Source organism: Ursus americanus, chromosome 9, assembly GCF_024610735.1.
Source record: "Ursus americanus isolate L20-20 chromosome 9, mUrsAme1.1.p, whole genome shotgun sequence".
Lineage (NCBI taxonomy): Eukaryota > Metazoa > Chordata > Mammalia > Carnivora > Ursidae > Ursus > Ursus americanus.
The window spans coordinates 80559899-80583535 of record NC_142135.1 but is presented as its reverse complement, the minus strand read 5'-3'; the positions used below and the strand labels follow the sequence as shown (position 1 = coordinate 80583535).

At 36.8% G+C, this 23637-nt stretch overlaps 1 protein-coding gene across 1 annotated transcript; it reads right to left on the bottom strand.

Moving 5' to 3' along the window:
- Positions 1–14880: 14880 nt before the first annotated feature.
- Positions 14881–23187, bottom strand: LOC123786787 (uncharacterized). The gene is made up of 2 exons (XM_045789147.2): positions 23118–23187; positions 14881–15814 (listed from the first exon to the last, which is right to left on the bottom strand). Exons 1-2 carry the CDS (start codon positions 23185–23187, stop codon positions 14931–14933), a joined length of 954 nt encoding a protein of 317 aa, XP_045645103.1. The 3' UTR covers positions 14881–14930.
- Positions 23188–23637: the final 450 nt, after the last annotated feature.

Genomic DNA, 23637 nt, shown 5'->3' with positions numbered 1-23637 from the left:
AAAGGGATCCCATACAGGATCATTACAGACACTCACAAAAGGCTGTATAAACAGTCAGAGCAACCGGTAATTATATCCCCAGGAGGTAGTGACCAAGTGATACTGCAGAGATCTAGGATTGCCAAACTGAGATCATTTGGCTTGGGGAATCACTGCCTGTGGTTGTTTTGGTTCTCCCGGTGTAGCCAAGCACAGAAACTGTTAATAAGAAAAACTGAGAGGCATTTAGTTGTCTAACAACAGAGAGGACTTTGCCATTGTTTAGAGCAGCTTTAATTTTTTATTTTATTTAATGATTTTTTATTATATTATGTTAGTCACCATACAGTACATCCCCGGTTTCGGATGTAAAGTCTGATGATTCATTAGTTGCTCATAACACCCAGTGCACCATACAATATGTGCCCTCCTTACTACCCATCACCGGTCTATCCCATTCCCCCACCCTCCTCCCCTCTGAGGCCCCCAGTTTGATTCTCATAGTCCATAGTCTCTCATGTTTCATTCCCCCTTCTGATTACCGCCCCCTTTCTTTATCCCTTTCTTCCCCTACTGATCATCCTAGTTCTTATGTTCCATAGATGAGAGAAATCATATGATAGTTGTCTTTCTCTGCTTGACTTATTTCACTTAGCATTATCTCCTCCAATGCCGTCCATGTTGTAGCAAATGTTGAGAACTCGTTCTTTCTGGTAGCTGAGTAATATTACTCCATTGTATATATGGACCACAACTTCTTAATCCAGTCATCTGTTGAAGGGCATCTCGGCTCCTTCCACGATTTAGCTATTGTGGACATTGCTGCTATGAACATTGGGGTGCATATGGCCCTTCCCTTCACTACGTCTGTATCTTTGGGGTAAACACCCAGTAGTGCAATGGCTGGATCATAGGGTAGCTCAATTTTTAACTTTTTAAGGGACCTCCACACTGTTTTCCAGAGTGGCTGTACCAACTTGCATTCCCACCAACAATGTAGGAGGGATCCCCTTTCTCCACATCCTCTCCAACAATTGTTGTTTCTTGCCTTGTCCATTTTTGCCATTCTAACTGGTGTAAGGTGGTATCTCAGTGTGGTTTTGATTTGAAGTTCCTTGATGGCTAATGATTTTGAACATTTTTTCATGTGTCTGTTAGCCATTTGTATGTCTTCATTGGAAAAGTGTCTGTTCATATCTTCTGCCCATTTTTTGATTTGTTTATTTGTTTCTCGTGTATTGAGTTTGAGAAGTTCTTTGTAGATCTTGGATACCAGTCCTTTATCTGTAGTGTCATTTGCAAATATCTTCTCCCATTCCGTGGGCTGCCTCTTAATGTTTTTGACTGTTTCCTTGGCTGTGCAGAAACTTTTAATCTTGATGAAGTCTTATAAATTCATTTTATCTTTTGTTTCTCTTGTCTTTGGGGATGTGTCATGAAAAAGGTTGCTTTGGCCGATGTCGTAGAGGTTGCTGCCTATGTTCTCCTCTAGAATTTTGATGGATTCTTGTCTCACATCGAGGTCTTTCATCCATTTGGAGTTTATTTTTGTGTACGGTGTGAGATAGTGGTCAAGTTTCATTCTTTTGCATGTAGCTGTCCAATTTTCCCAGCACCATTTATTGAAGAGACTGTCTTTTTCCCACCGGATGTTTTTTTCCTGCTTTATCAAATATTAGTTGCCCAAAGAGCTGAGGGTCCATTTCTGGGCTCTCTATTCTGTTCCATTGGTCTATGTGTCTGTTTTTGTGCCAGTACGATGCTGTCTTTGTGATCACCACTTTGTAGTACAGCTCGAAATCCGGCATTGTGATGCCCCCAGCTTTGTTTTTCCTTTTCAACAGTTCCTTGGAGATTCGGGCCCTTTTATGTTTCCCTACAAATTTAAGGACTATTTGTTCCAGTTCTTTGAAAAATGTCATTGGTATTTAGATCGGGATAGCATTGAAAGTGTAGATTGCTCTGGGTAGCATGGACATTTTAACTATGTTAATTCTTCCGATCCATGAGCATGGAATATTTTTCCATCTTTTTGTGTCTTCCTCAATGTCTTTCAAGAGTGATTTATAATTTCTAGAATATATGTCCTTTATGTCTCAGGTTAAGTTAATTCCAAGGTAACGTATGGTTTTTGGTGTTATTGTAAATGGGATGGATTCCCTAATTTCTCTTTCTTCAGTCTTGTTATTCATGTATAGAAGTGCAACTGATTTCTGAGCATTTATTTTGTATCCCGCCACCTTGCTGAATTGCTTTATAACTTCTAATAGTTTGGGAGTGGATTCTTTTGGGTTTTCCATATAGAGTATCATGTCATCTGTGAAGAGAGACATTTTGACTTCTTCTCTGCCAATTTGGATACCTTTGATCCCTTTTTGTTGTCTGACTGCTGTTGCAAGGACTTCTAGTACTATGTTGAATAATAGTGGCGAAAGTGGGCATCCTTGTCGTGTTCCTGATCTTAAGGGAAAGGCTTCCAGCTTTTCCCCATTGAGAATAATATTTACTGTAGGCTTTTCATAGATGGCTTTTATGAGATTGAGAAATGTACCCTCTATTCCTACGCTCTGAAGGGTTTTAATCAGGAAAGGATGCTGTATTTTGTCAAATGCTTTTTCTGCATCAATTGAGAGGATCATATGGTTCCTGAGTCTTTTCTTGTTGATATGATGTATCACACTGATCGATTTGCGAATGTTGAACCACACTTGCATCCCAGGTAACAATTCCACTTCTTCATGATGGATAATCCTTTTAATGTACCGTTGCATTCTATTAGCAAGGATCTTGTTGAGGATTTTGGCGTCCATATTCATTAGGGAAATCGGTCTGTAATTCTCCTTTTTGATGGGGTCTTTGCCTGGTTTGGGGATCAAGGTAATATTGGCCTCATAGAATGAGTTTGGTAGCTTTCCTTCTGTTTCTATTTTTTGAAATAGCTTTAGCAGAGTAGGTATTATTTCTTCCTTGAATGTTTGGTAGAATTCCCCAGGAAAACCATCCAGGCCTGGATTTTTGTTATTTGGAAGGTTGTTTATCACTGACTCAATCTCTTCATAATTAATTGGCCTGTTTAAGAAATCAATTTTTTCCTGTTTCAGTCTTGGTAGCTTATAGGTTTCCAGGAAGGCCTCCATCTCTTCCAGATTGCTTAGTTTTTTGGCATATAGCTGTTGATAAAAGTTTCTAATAATCCTTCCAATTTCATTTGTGTTGGTAGTGACCTCGCCTTTTTCATTCATGATTTTAATAATTTGTGTCCTTTCTCTTTTCTTTTGGATAAGTCTTGCCAGTGGTCTGTCAATTTTATTTACTCTTTCAAAGAACCAGCTTCTAGTCCTGTTGATCCACTCTACTGTACTTCTCGTTTCTAATTCATTGATTTCTGCTCTAATCTTGGTCAACTGCTTCATCATGTGTGGATTAGGCCTGTTCCTCTGTTATTGTTCCAGCTTCTTGAGGTGAGAATATAAAAATTTCATTTTAGATTTTTCTATTCTTTTGCGTGAGGCTTGGATGGCTATGTATTTCCCCCTTAGGAATGCCTTTGCAGTATCCCATAGGTTTTTGACTGTCTTATTTTCATTCTCGTTGGTCTCCATAAATTTTTTAATTTGATTTTTGATATCCTGGTTTATCGAATCATTCCTGAGCAGGATGATTCTTAGTCTCCAAGTGATTGAGTTTCTTCCAAATTTTTCCTTGTGGTTGAGTTCCAATTTCAGAGCGTTGTGGTCTGAGAATATGCAGGGGATAATTTCAATGTTTTGGTATCAGTTGAGACCTGTTTTGTGTCCCAGAACATGGTCTATTCTTGAGAATGTTCCATGGGCATTAGAATAGAATGAGTATTCTTTGGTTCTGGGACGTAGTGTTCTATATCTATCCATGAGGTCCAACTCGTCGAATATGGCATTCAAAGCTTTTGATTCTTTCCTTAGTTTTTGCCAGGGTGTTCTGTCTATTTCTGATAGTGGGGTGTTGAGGTCCCCTACTACTAATGTATTTTTATCTATATGTTTCTTTATTCTGGTTAAGAGTTGGCTTGTGAATCTTGCTGCTCCCCTGTTGGGGGCATATATATTTATAATTGTTATATCTACTTGTTGGATACATTCTTTAAGAATAATATAGTGACCTTCTGTGTCTCTAACTGTAGTCCTTATTTTCAAATCCAATCTATCTGATATGAGAATTGTTACCCCAGCTTTCTTTTGAGGTCCATTTGTGTGAAAGATGGTACTCCATCCCTTTACTGACAGTCTGAGTGTATCTTTGGGTTCAAAATGAGTCTCTTGTAGGCATCAAATGGATGGGTCATTTCTTTTTATCCAATCTGCAACCCTGTAGCATTATGGGAGCATTCAAGCCATTTACATTGATAGTGATTATTGAGAGATATGATTTTAATGATGCCATGTTGCCAGTAAAGTTTTTGTTTGTATCGGTTGTGACTTTCTGCTCTGTATCACTCTTGGGGCCTTTTTACCTTTATAGAACCCCCCTTAATATCTCCTGTAGGGCTGGTTTTGTGGTTACGAAATTGGTTAATGACTGGCGATTCTGGAATGTCTTTATTTCTCCATCAATTCTGAATGACAGCCTTGCTGGATAAAGGACACTTGGCTGCATGTTTTTCTCTGAAAGAGCTTTAAAAATGCCCCCCCAACCCTTTCTCTCATTCCAGGTCTGTGTAGACAGGTCTGATGTAATTCTGATACCTTTGCCTTGGGATGTGAGAAATTTCTTTGCCCTGGCACTTTCAATACTGTATCCTTGGATCTAATATTTGCGAAATGCACTATGACGTGACGTGGTGTAGGTTTGTCATGGTTGAGCTTGGGTGGGGTCCTCTCTGCCTCTTGGACACGAATGTTTGTTTCCCTTGCTAGATTAGGGAAGTTTTCAGCTACAATTTCTTCAAATATCTCTTCTAGACCTCTGTTTTTCTCCACCCCCTCGGGGATGCCGATGATTCTGACATTGGATCGTTTCATTGAGTCAGTAATCTACCGTGACCTACATTCATGGGCGTGGATTTTTTTAAGTCCAGCTTCTATTTTCGTTTTTTCTTCTAGTAACTCATCCTCCAATTCGCTAATACGTTCCTCTCCCTCCGTGACCCTGGCCGTCAGAGCCTCTAGTTTTGATTGCATTTGGCTCATAGAATTTTTAATCTGTCAGATTCGCTCTCATTTCCGCCCTTAGGGACTCTATATTCTCAGTAACATTTTCGTTAATACTTTTTTCAAGTCTACTCATCATCTTGACCATTGTTGCTCTGAATTCCATTTCTGATAATTTGGTTACATCCATATCCATTATTTTTGTGGCAGAGGTCACAGACTCATTGTCTTTTCTTTGCTGGGGGGGACTTCTCCTCCTCGTCATTCTGATGAGGAGAGGTTGTGGGGTTGTCCAGAGCCCAAATTATCGACTGGGACCCAGGCTGTGCGCCCTTGTTTTATAGGGATCTTCGGGATGTGGGCTTCTTCTTTAAAGATTTTATTTATTTATTTATTTGAGAGAGAGAGACAGACAGTCAGCAAGAAAGGGAACACAAGCAGGTGAGTGGGAGAGGAAGAAGCAGGCTCCCAGCAGAGGAGCCTGATGAGGGACTCCTTTCCGGAACGCTGGGATCACGCCCTAAGCCAAAGACAGGTGCTTAATGACTGCACCACCCAGGCGCCCTGGGTTATGGGCTTCTTGATTTTTCAGCCTGCCTTCTGGTGGAGGGACCTGCTGCGCCGACACTCAGGCAACCCTGTTTGGGTAGAGTCTCCGTATCCCCTGTGAGGGGGATGGGGATGGGCAGGCTGTGAGTCCGTATTTCCAGGCTTTTGTTCTCCGGTGGCTTTCCCTGGCGGTCTGCTGTGCCTCTTCTGAGACTCAGAGAAGCAGCGGTCAAATCTCAGCCTCTGTCTCAGAACAGAGGGATTGAGGACCGTTCTCCACTGATGTTCTGGCCACTTTAACTCTGCTACTGTTGGTGCTGCTCAACCCTGCAGCGTCCCGGGATGTGCGCCTCACACCCGACATCCCAGCCCTCACTTCCAAGGCCAGCGCGTCTCTGTCCTTTTTGTTTCTAATGCCGCCAGCCACCCCGCCCGCGCTCCTGGAGCTCCCGGTCTCAGTCTATTTCCAGTGAGCACACCGGGATTCTGGAGTTCCGTGAGAGGCCTGGTGGCACGCGCTCCTGGCTCAGGGTCTCAGTCAGCTGTCTCGAGGGTGCCGGTCAGCGAGTCCGCCCGCTCCCCCATGCAGGTGGCTACCGCTTCCCGGGGCCCGGACATGGCGGCTCCCTACCCCTTCCGTTTATCTTCCGATATCTGTGCGCAGTTTCACGGCTCCCCGCTTCATGCCTCAATACTCAGTGCTGGAGATGTTTATTTGTAGAGATCCAGATGTATCTATCTGCGTCTCAGGCTGATTCCGTGGATGTTCCTAAATCTTTATTTTATGATGACTAAAGTTGAATTCCAGAGCAACATTAAAAAACTATCCTTGACAATTTTTAATCTTTTTATCATTTCTATGTCGATTACCTCAGTAATATTCAACTTAAACAAGAATATATTAAAAAGTATGAAGAATAATACATGGAGATAAAACCAAATTATATTGCATGAAAAAAGTAGAATATATAAGAAAATGAGATTTAAATTGACTTCAAATACAATGCTTTTATTCATACTCTACTGAATCCTCACAACCACACTGTGAAGCACATGTTGCCACCTAATCTCAAATTATTTTTCCTCTAAGATTATACAGATATTAAAAGTTTGGTCTACATATGAATTTAAGACAGTCCCAAAATTTTCTTCTTTCTCCTACAGCTAACTTCCTGAAATTATTGAAGTCACTATTACGCAACATATTCATGAAGCATGTATAATCTTGAATCCAAATTTCAGACAAGCATGACAGCAAAAATAAAATTATGTTAACTTCAATTATGTAAATAAATTCAGACTTCCAGACTAAGAGTCCAAACTTGAGATGCTGCTTCTTTCCTTCCTTTACAGCAGAAGAAACAAAAATGTAAACGCCATCCTCAGAAAGGCTCAGAAATATATCTACAATTCCAAACCATGACACATAAAAAAAAAAAACCCTCATGTACAATAAAAATGGAAACAGGACAAGAGTGAACACCAAAATAAAAATCATGCCTCCTAAGATCTTAAGCTAGTCACTAAGCTCAGCAGTGTCAAAAAGACGTAGATACACTTAGAACAAAACTAGTGATCTTTACTTTGAACAGAAACATGGGAGTGTGTGAACACTCACTCCACAGAATGATCAAGGAAAGGAACTTAAAGGGAAATACACAGATATAGCACCTCTGGAATAAGTAGGCCATGTTTGGTGGAGTGAAAGAAAAATCAAGGCAAGAGGAGGTGGGAAGCAGCGAAACACTTGACTATTCCCATTATGTAATGAAAAGAAAAGGATAAATCATAAGACAAATGACCAAAATTAATAAATATGGCTGCTCTGAGCCAGTAGTTAGCCCAGGAATCCAGGAGAGTCATCCCAACAGGTGAGAGGTGATTCGGAGACAACATTTCAAACTCAGCTTCTATCATACCTCACTAAAACCCTTAGTTCCTCCTCCACAGTATCCTTTCAAATTTCTAGCATATTCAATTAGTATATTAGATTAATAATTGGGGTGCTTGGCTGGCTCAGTCGATAGAGAATGTGACTCTTGATCTCGGGGTTGTAAATTCAAGCTCCACATTAGGTGTACAGATTACTTAAAAATAAAATCTTATAATAGTAATAATATATAATAATTTTGTTTTAAAATAAAGCAGGAGATGACCTATATGAAAATACTTCAAAAAGAAAGAAAAGGGAAATGACACAAGGTATATATCATATACATAATAGGTTATATACCATCAAGTAGTGAAAGTGTGAGCAAAATTTTCTATGAATTTTTAAAGATATAACTTCTTTGTAAAATGACAGAAAATATATATGTTATGCAAAGAAATAAATGACAGAAAATATGAAGCGGTGAAAAATAAATTGGAGAAATTCAAGAAATACAAGGAGAACTCATTTTATTGCACTTTGTTTTATTGTACTTTTCAGAAACTGTATTTTTCACAAATTGAAGTTTTGTGGTAACCCTGCCTTGATCAAGTCTCTTAGTGCCATTTTTCTAACAGTATTTGCTTACTTCATGCCTCTATGTCACATTTTGGTATGCTCACAATACTTGAAACTTTCATTATTATTATGTTTGTTAAGGAGATCTCTGATCAGTTATCTTTGCTCTTACAACTGTAATTGTTTTGGGTATCACAAACTACACCTACAAAAGACAGCAAATTTAATCAATAAATGTGTATGTTCTCACTGCTCCACCAACTGGCTATTCCCCATCTCTCATCCTCTCCTTGGACCTCCCTATTCCTTGAGACACAATATTGAATTAGGCCAATGATAACCTTACAATATCCTCTAAGTGTTCAAATAAAGGGAAGAGTCACATGTCTCTCACATGTGACTCACAAGCAGCAAGTCCTGACGTAGAACCTGCAGCAAGTTATCCAGAAGAGCTAGCTAAAATAATGAGGATGGCTACACTAAACAACAAAAAACAGTCTTCTCTGAAAGAAGATACCATCCAGGATTTTCAAAGCTAGAGAGGAGAAGTCTGTGTCTGGCTTCAAAGCTTCAAAGGAGAGACTCTCTTGTTAGGGCCTAACGCAGCTGGTGACTTGAAGTTGAAGCCACTGTTCATTTACCATTCTAAAAATCCTAGGGCCCTCAAGAATTATGCTAAATCTACTCTGCCTGTACTCTATAATGGATCGACAAACCTTGGAGGACAGCACATTTGTTGACAACATGATTTACTAAATATTTTAACCCCATGGTTGAGACCGACTGCCCAGAAAAAGATTCCTTTCAAAATATAACCACTCGCTGACAATGCACCTGTTCACCAAGAACTCTGATGGAGATGTACGATGAAATATTTTCATCCATTCTGCAGCTAATGGATCGGCAAGTCCTTCTGACTTTCAAGTCATATTACTCAATAAATACATTTCATAAGGCTATAGCTGCCATAAATAGTGATTTCTCTGATGAATCTGGGCAAAGACAACTGAAAACCTCCTGGAAAAGATCCACCATTCTAGGTGCCATTAAGAATATTCATGATTCATGGGTAGAGGTCAAAAACATCAACATGAACAAGACTTTGGAAGAAGCTGACTCCAACTCTCATGGATGACTTTGAGGAGGCTTCCATGGAGAAAGCAGATGTGGTAGAAAGAGCAACAAAACCATAATTATATATGGAGTCTGAAGATGTGACTGAATTGCCACAATCTTGTGATAAAACTTTAATAGATGAGGAGTTGCTCCCTAGAGATGACCAAAGAAAATCATTTCTTGAGATGGAAACTACTCCTGGTGAAGATACTATGAGGACTGTTAAAATGACAACAAAAGATTTAGAATATTCTACAAACTTAGTTGATAAAGCAGTGAGAGTTTGACAGGTCTGACTCTAATTTTGAAAGAAGTTGTACTGTAGATAAAATGCTATCAAACAGCATCACATGCTAGAGACATCATTCATGAAATGAAGAGTCAATGGTTGTAGCAAACTTCATTTCATCTTACTGTAAGAAATTGCCACAGCAACCCCAACCTTCATTGACCACCACCCTGATCAGTCAGCAGCCATCAATATTGAGGTAAGACCCTCCACTGGCAAAAAGATTATGACTCATTAAAAGCTCAGATAATGGTTAGTATGATTTAGCAAAAAAGTATTTTTTAATCAAAGTATATTTTTTGATGGGTTTTTAGATGTAATGTATTGTACACTTAATAGGCTATGTATAGCTTAAACATAACTTTTATATGCACCAGGAAACCAAAAAAATTCATTTGACCCACTTAATTGCAAAATTTGCTTTACTAAGGCAGTCTAAACCCACAATATCTTGGAGGAGATATAAAAAATCAAAAAGCTTGAAAGAGTTAGAAAAAATATAGATTAAAATAAAATCTAAGAAACAAAAAAAATAGTGTTCCTTAAGAATTCATTATACTTGGTAACGAAAAAAATTCAAAAGAAAACTTTTCTGAAATGAAAGCAGCACTGAAACTACAGTCTAAAGAGACTGTCATGACCCAGGGGGGATAAAATGTTATTGCATGGGCCACATCAAGGCCAATCCAGTTGAAATTCCCAGATTCCACGTCCACAAAATAGACAGCCTACAAAATAACAAAAACAAACAACAAACAAAAACCTTAGGAAATAGAGTTCCCATGAGGTCTTATTAAAGAAAACCATTAAAGAATAAACTTCACTAATCAAAAGTGAGTAGAGATAACATACTGAATTATGAAGCCTGATATTAAATAATTCTGGGGATTATGATTGAAGAACAGAATACAAATGTTACAAACCATGATAGTATTAAAGAATAGTTATCTTAGTAAAAAAAAAAATTTCTACTGAAAAACTCTGGTTTCTTCACTTTCACAGTGGGAGAGAATCAACAAGTCATTTTAAGGGTAATTAAGCATTATATTAAAGTATAAAGGTAATGATTAGAAGAGCTAAGAATACTAGAATCAAATAAAATTGAGTGAAGGGAGAAAGGGAAGTGGGGTAAAGGGTTAAAGTATAATAATTTCTTTCTGTCTCATAGTCAATGGATAGTGTCTTTGGAGGTAACACAAAATTAAAGAATTATAAACAGTGAATAATTAAAATGATCTATAAACCTTCAATATTATTAACCCATTCACACACAAAAGAAAACAACATATACAGAAATCTTAATGAAAGGATTAAATGGATGCATAAAATGTATTCATTCATTTATTCTACTAATATTTATTGAGCACTCATATGCCAGTATTGTGCTGAGTGCCAGTGATGTAGAGCTCCTGAATCTTGGAGTTTTACAGAATAGTGGGGGAGGTATATATTAATCAAACAATCACACAAACGTCAAAATTGCAACCATAAAAATTACTCTGCAAAAGAGTGACTACCACATTAATAGGAGAATTTGATGTAAACAGGAAAATCAGGGGAGGTTTCCCTGAGGAAGTGACACTGGGAACGAAGATCCGAAGGTAAACAGAAGTTAACTAGGAGTGGAGGAAAAAGGATTCCCTGCAGACGGAACATTTGTGCTCTCCCTTGAGGCCAGAGGTGGCATTGGGAGTTGTGTCTGGAGCCACAATGCCAAGAAAATGAGGTGAAAACTATACAGGATATGACTGAATTAAGTAATGAGAGACCACTCCTAAGAGAATGAAAAGGAAGATTTTAAAGCAGAAGGGTGATTTGACCAGACTTGACATTTATGAATATTACTCTCGCTACAGTGTACAGATTGGATTTGAAGGAGTTCAGACTGGATGCAGGTGAGCCACTTAGAAAGCAATATTCTTGTCAAGGCAAAAATGTTATTTAGACTAGGATAAGAATTTGGGAAGTAGGTAGATTTGCCCTATATTTAGGAGAGACAATCAACAGGGCTTGATGACAGGTTTAGCTGGAGATGCACTCACTTTAACTAATGCTTCAAGTTTAAGAATTACTCAACTCCAATAGGATCTCCAATCCAATGATCCTACCAATATTTTTAATGTCCCTTACTCCCTTGATGTCTTACCTCTCTCCTTTCCCAGCTTAAATTCCATGGTCAATTTTCTTGCTCCCTTTTATTTTGTTGTATTCACTTAGCCAAACCTGCTAAAACAGCACTGACTGCTGTTTCTCCTACTTCTACCTATTGAATGAAAGGGTCTATTGTAGCTACCCTGTGGAAGTCTTGCCATTGTATGTATTACATGGGGACAGAGAACTAATAACTTATTTTCGGATCAAGAAGAATCATACTCCAACAGCTGTATCTAAAGAACCATACCTGGGGATTATCATTGGAACTTGATTTAAAAGGCAAGATCTTGGACTTTCAGCTAAGGCCATAAAGAGATGAGATTTGGGGGCTTTTGGGAAGAGGTGGGTATTTTGTACATGGGAGGGACTTACAGTTCAAGCCAGAGAGCAGATGGTGGTAGCTGTTCTATGACATGAACACCATTGATTCCTTCCCAATCACCCTGAATACACAGACCACTCCCCCATCAAGAGACAAGATCTATTCCCTCCCTCCTTTTGATCCTGAGCTGACCTCAGTTATTTGATTGACTAACAGACTGAAGCATAAGTGATTCTAGACCTGGGATTTCCGGCTCATAAGATAAGTGTGAGTTTAACTTTTATAAAAGAAACTGCCAAATGGTCTTGCAAAGTAGCTGTACATTTTACATTACCATCAGTAATGCATGACAGTTCCAATGTTCCACAACCTCAAGAGCCCTTGAAATTGTCAGGTTTTTTTCCTATTCTTTTCTTTCTTTCTTTCTTTTTCTTTCTTTCTTTCTTTCTTTCTTTCTTTCTTTCTTTCTTTCTTTCATTCATTCATTTATGTATTCATTTATTTCCATTAATAACTAACAGTGTTGAGCATCTTTTCATGTGTTTGGTATCCACATATTTTCTTTGGGAAAGTATCTGTTCAAATCTTTTGCTAATTTAAATGGGGTCATTTTTTTCTTAGTATTGAGAACTCTTCATAAATTTAAAATACAAGTCATTTCTCAGATATATAATTGCAAACATTCTTCCCCCATTATGTGGCTTGTCACTTCATTAGCAGAGTAGAAATTTTTAATTTTGATTAAGTACGATATATCAGTTTTTTGTTTTATGTTTTTGATGTCATATCTTAGAAATCTTTACTAAGCTAAGGTCACAAAATTTTTTATTATAATAATATTTTTTATTATATTATGTTAGTCACCATACAGTACATAAATTTTTCCAATATTTTCTTCTAGAAGTTTCATAGTTTTAGATTTTACATTTAGATCTACAATCCACTGTGAGTTAATTTTGTGTAAGATGTACAAAATGGGTTGAGGTTCAATGTTTGCATGTAAATGTTTGTTTCAGCACAATATATTGAAAAGACTACTTGTTCTCCACTTAGTTGTGTTTGTTCATATGTGGGTCTATTCCCTGAGTCATTTTTCTGTTATACTGATCTACGTGTATTTTGTAAAATTCAACTTGACTTTTTAAAAATTGTTTTTGGCTGTTCTAGTTCCTTTGCATTTCCATGCAAATTTTAGAATCAGTCTGTTGATATTTTCAAAAATTTGATGGTATTTTCACCATGGTTTTGTTGACTCTGTGTATCAGTATGGAAAGAACTGACATATTAACAATATTAAGTGTTCCAATTTATGATTTATTTATACCTTTTATTTCATCAGTTTTATAATTATAGAAGTATATATATTCTGTTATATTCATACCTACGTGTTTCATGTTTGTAAGTGTTATCATGAAGAGCATATTTAAATGTTTTATTTCTAACCATACATTTCTAGTACATAGAAATACAACTGAATTTATATATTGACTTGAAGCCTGTGGCCTTCACTTATCAGTTTTTGGAGCTTGTTTTATAGATTCTTTAGAATTTACTTTATAGAAAGCCATGTATTTAGCACGTGGAGGCAGTTTTTTATTTCTTCCTTTTAAAAATACAGGTCTCTTCTTTCTCTTGCCTTTTTCACTGTCTGGGACTTCTAATGTAATGATAGTCATGAGAATGTCCATCTTTGCCTTGCTCTCAATCTTAGGATGAAAGCATTCAGTCTTTTACCAGTTTAATGTTACCCTTATTGGTGCCTTTAATCAGGCTAAGGAAATTCCCTTCTATTTTTGTTTGCTGAAAGTTTTTATCATGCATGGATATTTAATTTTGTCAAATGTTTTCTCTGCATCCATTAAGACAATCATGTGGTCTTACTTCTTTAGTCTCTCAATTGATAATTAAGTGTTGAGCTAGCCTTTCATGCCTTGGATAAACCCTAATTAGTTATGATGTATTTATCCTTTTTATACATGTGTGATTTTAACTTTCTAATAGTTTTTGAGCATTTTTGTGTCTGTGCACATGGTGGATATTGGTCTATAGTTTCTTTTCTTGTAATGTATTTGTAAAGTTTTGATATAGGAATAATGTTGATCCCATATATTGAGTTGCAAAGTGTTCCCTCCTTTACTATTTTCTGAAAAAAAGATTGTATAAAATGGATATTATATCTTTCCTAAATATCTGATGGAATTCGCCAGTGAAATCATCTGGATCTAGAGTTCTCTTTATTGGAAGATTTTTAACTAGAAATTCCATTTCCTTAATATAAGACTATTCAACTTATTTACTTCTTTTTTTTTTATAAATTGCAATTTAATCATATGATGGAATTCTATATAGAATAGAAATAAATGAATTTCTGCCGCATGCACTGATGATGAGTTTTACAGACATAATGATGAATGAAACAAGCCATATATAAAAGAATACATGATGTATAATCCAATTTATATAAAGGTTCATAATATGCAAAACCTAATTTATAATGTTAGAAGTCAGAACTGTGGTAAATTTTGAGGAGGTAACAACTAATTTTTGTTTCATATGTGCAATGAGAAATACAGTTCACACTTCCTTTCTTTTAAAATGCTTCTGCTCACAATGTGGTCCATGGACAACTACCAGTTGGTCAACTGCTTATTACTGGGTCACAACAAGGTATGTATTGAAATTAAAAATAAGCAATTTTAAATGTTCGTAGAAACTTGACAGAGGAAGTTTATGCCTACTGAATCTAATAATAAAGAATTTAGGGTTGTATTTTCAATGACTATTGTCATTTGTCCAGTTATTCTTTGTGTGTTATATAGGCTCACAAACAGTAGGTAAATTTGTGGGATAGTACCTTAAACGGTTGAATATTATTATATTTACAAGCTATATCATGTACAGGGTTTACTATGACTTCAAAAGCTTTTACCAAAAAAGTCATATCCTTTACTGAATTCCCATGGTTTCTACCTTGTGAGTTTTTTGATGTACTATGAGGTTTGACTTACAACTGAAGAACTTCCTACATTCTCTACATTCATATGGTTTCTCTCCTGTGTGAGTTTTCTGGTGGTGAATGAGGTTTGATTTCCTACTAAAGGCTTTCCCACACTGAGGACATCCATTGGATTTCTCTCCTGTATGTATTCTCTGATGAACACTGAGGATTGCCTTCTGGCGGAAGGACTTTCCACATTCATTACAAATATATGGTTTTTCCCCAGTATGAATTCTTTGATGGAGAGTGAGGGTTGTCTTTTGGCAGAAGGACTTTCCACATTCACCACAAATACAGGGTTTCTCTCCTGTGTGAGTTCTCTGATGTACAGTGAGGGTTATCTTCTGGATAAATGCCTTCCCACATTCATTACATTGATATGGTTTCTCTCCTGTGTGAGTTCTCTGATGATCAATGAAGTATGACTTCTTTCTAAAAGCACTTCCACACTGAGTACATTCATAGGCTTTCTCCCCTGTATGTGTTTTGTGATGTCTAGTGAGAGTTGCCTTCTGGCGGAAGGACTTTCCACAATCTATACAGATGTAGGGCTTCCCCTCTATATGTGTTTTCTCATGAAGAGTGAGGGCTGTCTTTTGATGGAAAGCTTTTCCACATTGATTGCAAACATAAGGTTTCTCACCTGTGTGAATTCGTTGATGTTCAATGAGATGTGACTTCCTTCTAAAGCTATTCCCACAGTAAGGACACTGAAAGGGTTTCTCTCCTGTTTGAGATCTCTGATGCACAATAAAAATAGACTTTCTGCAGAGGAACTTCCCATATTTGCTATATGCATGGGGTTTCTTCTCAATAAGAGTTTGAGTGTGTTCTTCATGAAATTAAGTCATGAATACTCAGTTTGAGTTCTGAAGCTGACCTGATATGAATCAGGTTTCTCTGTTTGACCCTGACATAATAGAGATAAATAGAAATGTCGTCATGTATTTACAATGCCTTCATCTCAAATACTCTTTCTGCACAAACAGAAGTTGATTCTGAAATAAGGGGAGGAGGTGGTCTAGGAAGAGATATCTCTATGAAGAATTTGCCAAGTCACAAATTCTTGAGGTGGAATTATTTTGCTCCAGACATGTATATCATTATTCATAAAACAATACACTTAAATAAATTGCCAGATTATCAAGAGAAAACAATCAAATTAAAAGTCATAAAGAAACTGCATATACAGAGAATACAAGAATCCTATCAGAAAAACTGCAGCACAAATTATAAAAATGTGGGAAAAGTATCTTTATATTTTCCTCTGTGGCTCTTTTTCTTGCTGGAAGAAATAATTGAACTCCCTGCCTTTGGAGCTTGGTGCAGCTATGGGAATAATTGCTTATAATCACTTTTTCTTTCCCACTAGCCTAGCAATTTACAGGTCATGACTATCTTATTTGAGGATTACTTCTTCTTCCCATTTGTAACTAATGACCTATAGAAAATTTAAAACGAGTTGGGGTGTTGCCAGTATGTATTGCTCATACAGACAAAACACAGAAATAAGCTAAAAAGCCAGATACTAAAGACAAGTCTGTATTTCAATATATTGAAAATATAGAAAGTAATAACTGACATGAGGGAGAACAAAGAGAGTAAAACTAACCAGTAAGTCATCATTTAGCCTCTAACCAGAAAAGACTGACTTACAACATAAACTAATTGATAAGATCTTTCTCATTTTAGCTTTAAAAATCAACAAAAATCCTCTTCTGGCAAAGGAAGTTGGTTAAATGCCAAGACTATTGATGGGAAGTGGTAAGGATGTAACTTAAAAATGCTCTGTTTTGATGTAGTGAAGAGAAGGGCCATATGCACCCCAATGTTCATAGCAGCATTGTCCACAATAGCTAAATCGTGGAAGGAAGCGAGATGCCCTTCAACAGATGACTGGATTAAGAAGTTGTGGTCCATATATACAATGGAATATTACTCAGCTATCAGAAAGAACGAGTTCTCAACATTTGCTGCACCATGGACGGCACTGGAGGAGATAATGCTAAGTGAAATAAGTCAAGCAGAGAAAGATAATTATAAGATTTCTCTCATTTTTGGAACATAAGAACTAGGAAGATCAGTAGGGGAAGAAAGGGATAAAGAAAGGGGGGTAATCAGAAGGGGGAATGAAGCATGAGAGACTATGGACTCTGAGAAACAAACTGAGGGCTTCAGAGAGGAGGGGGTGGGGGAATGGGATAGGCTGGTGATGGGTAGTAAGGAGGGCACGTATTATATGGTGCACTGGGTGTTATACACAACTAATGAATCATCGAACTTTACATCAAAAACCAGGGATGTACTGTATGGTGACTAACATAATATAATAAAAAACATTAAAAAATGCTCCGTTTTGATTATATTTTTCCTTTTTTTGGATGAGGACTGCATCTTAACTTCTGTTTGAAAGATAATTGTATGAAAACAATGCAGGTAGACAGAAAGTTTCCGTGAATTTGTGAGAAGTTTTTTTGGTTTTTTCAAAAACACTGGATGCCTTTTGTCATTCTAAGATAGTTGATGGATTCTGAGTACCCTAGATTGTAAAGGTCTTACAAGTAATTGAATTGTGTTATCACAAACTGAGTTATTCATAAGAGCATTAAGTCAAAGAGTTCAGGTTTACTGTATTAAAAAAAATTATTGAGTGGCAACTAATTTCAATGAAAGAACTCTTTTATCTAAAAGACAGACTCAAGTTGATTCTTTAGGATTAAAGATCAAATAAAGATAAGAGACAAAGTAACTAAAATGCAGACACAGGTCTGAAAAAGTATTTGGTGTCCTTTGAATCTTGATTTGAAGCTACTGATACTATGGTTTCTGATCTGAGAAAGTCAAAGAAATCACAACACATCCTTCAACTATTTTCTAAAGTCAAGTGAATTTTAAAATTCACATTACAAGCATTAAAGATTTCCACATTTGGGCCCTTTTTACATGAAGTGTTTTTGTTTATAAGACCAGAAAAAATATGGTATAATTTTTTTATAGTCTCAGTTTAGGAATTTCCTAAATATCTTAAAGTGTTAGTGAATTTAAGGATTTTTATATGGAAATCTCCTTCTCAAATAAAAAAAAATCTGCTATGATATTACTAAACTTTTTTTACTGACTTACTGCATCAAGGAATAACACAATTCCAAAACAGCACTTAATTAGGGTAAGTGAGAACATGGTTTCTATGGCATATGGGTTGATCTCACAGTTATTAAATCAGGCTATCAAAAACTGGGCAAATATTTGGATTGGTTGATGTCTTAAGGCAAGAGCTGATGCAGGCAAGGTGAGGTTTTAGGCAAAAAAAAAAAAAGTGCAGTGTGAATCACAAGTTATTCCCTGATTATAATTACACAATTGATGGAGATAGTTGTTCTAGTTCTTAATCAAGGATAACTGATGACTGTGTTTTGTCCCATCCAGAGGGTCAGAAAAAAGTAGCCTCACTCTTGCATACATCATTGTCAGGATTTCTAGATGGCATTGATGTCACGGAAACAACAGTCTGGAGTCCAATTAGGAACTGATCTCCATGCTTCTTTTGTCAAATGATGAGTTGTTGGATCATGTGGTATGACAGTGGTTGCGGAGCTGCCTTTAAAACTTTGGAAATCACTGCAATCACAATGCACAGAAATTCAAGAGCAAAACAATGATTAAACACTGCAGAATGTTTCAGAGACGTAACTTAAAATTACCAGACTCAAGCTAAAACAATGTGCCCCTGAATTTTTTACCTACTTGGCAAGCCAGATAAACCATCTTCTTCAGTTTAGAGATTAATTGTTTCTTCTGGCTCACATCCAAGTGCAACAAAAAGTGTTGGCAATAGCACAGACATAACTCACTTGGCTCGCTAATAAAAAGTCTGAGGCTATTTGGTTGTCCACTATCGCACCGGCTAAAATGCTTAGAGTTGCCTATTGAGCCTCAAAAGCTGTCAGAGTCAATTATACCTTTCACTAAGGTTAATTACACCATTTCTGGCCATGTTTTCCAATTAATGATCACTTATAAAAATCTCCATTTGGATGGAATCAGAAAAAGTGAATCAGTGATTCCTCTAGGAAATTCTCCAGCTGTTAAGTCATGAAAGGTTTCCTTGAGAGGATGAAGAGAAGATGGTAGTATCTGCTAATGATAAAGCCGAGTGTGTTACATGAGTTCCCTGTAGTATTGGGCCATATCTGCTTGCAACAGAATGGTGTCTAAGATCAGATGATACTCTAAAATGCACAGATTCCTGTTACTAAGCCATAAGGAGAGAGACTATGAGCTAGGGAATCTCAAATATTTCCGAATGTTTTCTACTAGACCAGAAGATGGAAGATGGTATGGATAGTGGAGTTTTTGTGTAAGTGAGAATGCCTTGCAGAGCTCTTTAATTAGAGCCTCATAACTCCCCACATGGGAAACTGGGAAACTTTTGCCAGTTTTCTACCTGAAATCATCTGCAACTACAAGACAAGTATCCTGGAAATGCCAGAGATTATATTCATATAATTTATATCCATATCATTTCCAATATTCTTTCTTTACTGTTGGAAATCAATTTTGGCATTTTGTGACCTCTTTGAACTACTCCAAACTCCTATTTAGGGGAAGTATCAAAGGAGCAAGCACCTTTGTAAGGGCTTTATACTGACTCCCAGCAATGGGGCATTCTCACACAACAATTCCATTGTCCCTGTTATCTCCAATCTTCTCGCTCAGTAGGAAACACAAATGTAATTCTCAAATTAAAATTAGTCAAACTTGCCTTATAAGATAACTAATTGCAATGCTTCTTAATTTACATGCTCCTTTAAATTTTATCTGCTGTGGAGACAAGTAAGAAGGGCATTTGCAAATCCTTGATCAGAATAGATGATTTAGGGCTCCTAAAAAATGTTAGCACATACCAGCCTAAGAATAGCACTACTAAATACTATACATCAGAGACTCATATTTCCTGGTTGCAAGCAGTCATTTTAACTAAATTACTACTAAGGGATAAAAATATAGGTACCTAGGACTCCAAATCTAGGGATTTTTCACATTATTCCACAATTCTCATTAATGAGCACCTCCCCTGACCTATATCTCTGCTTGAAAGCATATTAACCTAATCAATTGGCACCATATAGATTCATCAAAGAGCATAAGGTCACTTTGCCCTTAACCCCAACTGTGGCTAAATCCACATGAAGTCTTTTTCTCACTTCATTCTTTGTCTTTCAGTAATTTGCAATGAAAATAGACGACCTTTCTTTCCCCAGCAACCCAATTCCCTTGGAAAAGGGCAGTTTGCAATATTTATACACCATCTATCCATAACTCCTACAACACTACTATATAGAGAGTAGACAATCAGTTATCATTAGGAGGCACATAGACCAAATCTATGCTATATCTGCCATGTTTTTCCAATAAATAACATCATTTTTGGCAACTCTATGGAAATGCTAAGAGGATTTTAACTGTCTTTTGTATGACTGGCTTTCAGTACTTGCCTCTAAGTCAACGTATGAGACATTCATTACTGGTGACAACTCCAGTTAGTCTCACTTTTATTTTCAACAATGACTACCCAGGGTTAAAATTGAAACACCAAAGTATTTCCTCTTGGACTCTGCAGCGCATTAGGACTTGCCAGTGTAACCTCCATTTCTAAAGGGAATAGCAACTGCATGTGAAAGTATGCTGGTATCCACAGTGATACCAACTCAGAGATTGACTCAAACTCACTCAATGAATAAAGAATCTGCAGACCACTAAGATATAATTTCCTTTCAGGGAGAATAATAAAATGTATAATGACCTATAAGTTCACCAAAGACATACTAGGAGAAGGGCAATGCAAGTTTTGAGACTAAAAATCATGGCTGTTAGTATTCTTTTAGAGGTCAAGTATGAAGACAAATTACCACCAGTGATTATGATTTACACATAGGCCAGCAAAATGTCTTTGTCAAGGTTCAACAACAAAAATCTGTGAAAAATACGAGAGCTTAAGGGATTTTTGTGTGTATTTGACTATTTTAGTTTTTTCATTATTGCAACATTTGTTATAAAAATATAAAAATTACAGATAATTACAAGAAGATAATTTAAAAACCATCTCTATCTACCCCCCCAAAGAAATGATCACTATTAACATTTTGGGTGATATATATATATATATATATATATATATATATATATACACACACACACACACACACACACATTAATTTTAAAAATAGATTGAATTTTAAACCTTGTTTTGTCACCTCCTTTTTCATTTATCAATCTATCCTGGGCAATTTTCCATGTTATTAAATATATTAATATATTTCCATGTTATATAAATATTAAATATAGTGTAGCTGAGCCATATGCATATAACATACTTCTGTGTTCATAACATTATTTAATTCATTTTTGTATCATCAACAAGGAACTGACATAAATTTAGGGAGAAAAAAATAGGCAAATTGGTCCAAAATGAAGAAAGGTAAACTAGGGCTTCCCAGGGATCAATGTTAAACCAACTTTAGAAAAAGCAAAAAACGTATAATGATTAAAAATCCAGACTCAGAACCACACTGCTTGGATTTAAACTCAAATCTATCATTTACTAACATTAGATAAGTCATTTAGCCAAACAGGGATGACAATAGTATCTACCTCAAGGACTGCTGTGAGGATTAAATGAGTTAATGCAGTGCCTGACACATAGTATATACTTTGTAAATATTCACCGTTATTATTTTTACCATTGAACTGAAGGAGGAATTAAACTATTACATCTTCCATTTCACAGTTAACACAAAGCAGTGAAAGTACATACAACACTATGAAAAAACTAGGTTAATGAAAATGCATCAAAGATGTGTGTGTGTGTGTGTGTGTGTGTGTTAGAGAAAGAAGAGAGAGAGAGAATTAGAAGGTAAGTTTAATGTGAATTAGAAGAGAAATTAGAAGATTTTATTTTTAAGATGACAGACTCCAAGCAAATGGCTACAGTTCAGGAAAGGAACGCAGGTTAATTTTTAAATTGATAAAGCCTTTTCAAATATCATCTCAATTAGTCATAACCATAAACCTGTGAGTTCTAGTGCAGTGTTGGAAGAAACTGAAATTCAGAGAGGTTAAGTGACTTAGGTAAGGTAATGCAGCAAGTGAGTTGGTGCTGTTGGTACCAAAAGCTCTGAATTGTAACCGCAAATTTTGTGTGATGCTATACTGCCTTTCATTTTATTTATTTATTTATTTATTTATTTATTTATTTATTTATTTATTTATAATATTTTTAATTATATTATGTTAGTCACCATACAGTACATCCCTTGTTTTTGATGTAAAGTTCGGTGATTCATTAGTTGCATATAACACCCAGTGCACCATGCAATATGTGCCCTCCTTACTACCCATCACCAGTCTATCCCATTCCCCTACCCCCCTCCCCTCTGAAGCCCTCAGTTTGTTTCTCAGAGTCCATAGTCTCTCATGCTTCATTCCCCCTTCTGATTACCCCCCTTTCTTTATCCTTTTATGCCTTTCATTTTAGACTTGTTTTAAGACAAAGTAAGAAAAAGACTTTTATTCAAGTCCAAGTTAGGACAGCTGCCCAGGAAACATGCTCTTCACAGGGAAGAAAGTGTCTACAAACTAAACAGTTTTCACAGAGTTCTATACTTTTTTACATCTTATAAAAGCTCAAAAGGTTACAGATTACCATATAGGCTGGAATCACAAGTTTTAATATCAAGGAATGCAGGGAGTAGGAGCACTGACCAATATCTTTAAGGACAAGATGGTTTTCCTTTAGGCTACTCATGTACAAAGCAGGTGTACAAAGTATGCTTGGTGGGCCATAAGTTAGGCTTTTGGTTTAAAAAAAGTGTCATCAGGCACTGAAATAAAGCTCTCAGACACCAATCTGAGCGGTTGTGCAGGGCTGCCTCTGCAAGGAGAGTAGCAGCACACGAAGCTGGTCTTTATGGATAACCTACTGCTTACTTAAAGATATTCCCATAACTAACAAGTTTATAACAGACAGAAAAATAGATCAGAGAGAAATTGAAAGTAAATACCGCACGCCCAAAAGAAAGAAAAAAGTGAGCTCAATGGTCACTCCACCGCAGGCATCGAGTGCCTGTAATTCCTACCTGCATGAGCAGACGTCCCTTCCCCCTTCTCCGGCTTGAGGAGTGACCTGCGTGCTGGTAGGGAGTACATGGAGTACGTGACCACCAACAATAAATGTTTCTCCTAAGCATTTACTCCCTGGATGAGTGTTGAGTGCATTAAGCTGCAACAAGGATCTGGCTGTTTTCAGCCCAGAAACTTCAAAGGAGGCCCAGGTTTCTGGACACTCCTTTGCTTTTCAATTAGTCTCATCCAGAGAGGCATATGTTTATTAAATCTTATCTAGCCAGGCATTATGAATTCCCACAAAAAAAATTAATGTACAGTCATACTGACTTAGAAAGAAATCTAAAATCTCAGGCCTTTAGAGCGTTCTTTCTTTCATCACCGTTTATAGAAAGTTTGCCAGCACCTGATCTATTTGACTGAATATAGAGTCGAGAACATTAATATATGGAACACAGCATGAAAGCAAGAATTGTACATTAGAATGTGTGAGTAACCTCAGATCTTAAAGATTACTGCTTCTCACCCATATCC

Bases quoted from the DNA above. Each gene is read 5' to 3' on its own strand.
- LOC123786787 (XM_045789147.2), bottom strand. From the start codon at position 23,187: ATGTACTCCCTACCAGCACGCAGGTCACTCCTCAAGCCGGAGAAGGGG. The intron at 15,815-23,117 runs GTAGGAATTACA...AATTTCATGAAG, and splicing joins AGGGACGTCTGCTCATGCAG to AACACACTCAAACTCTTATT.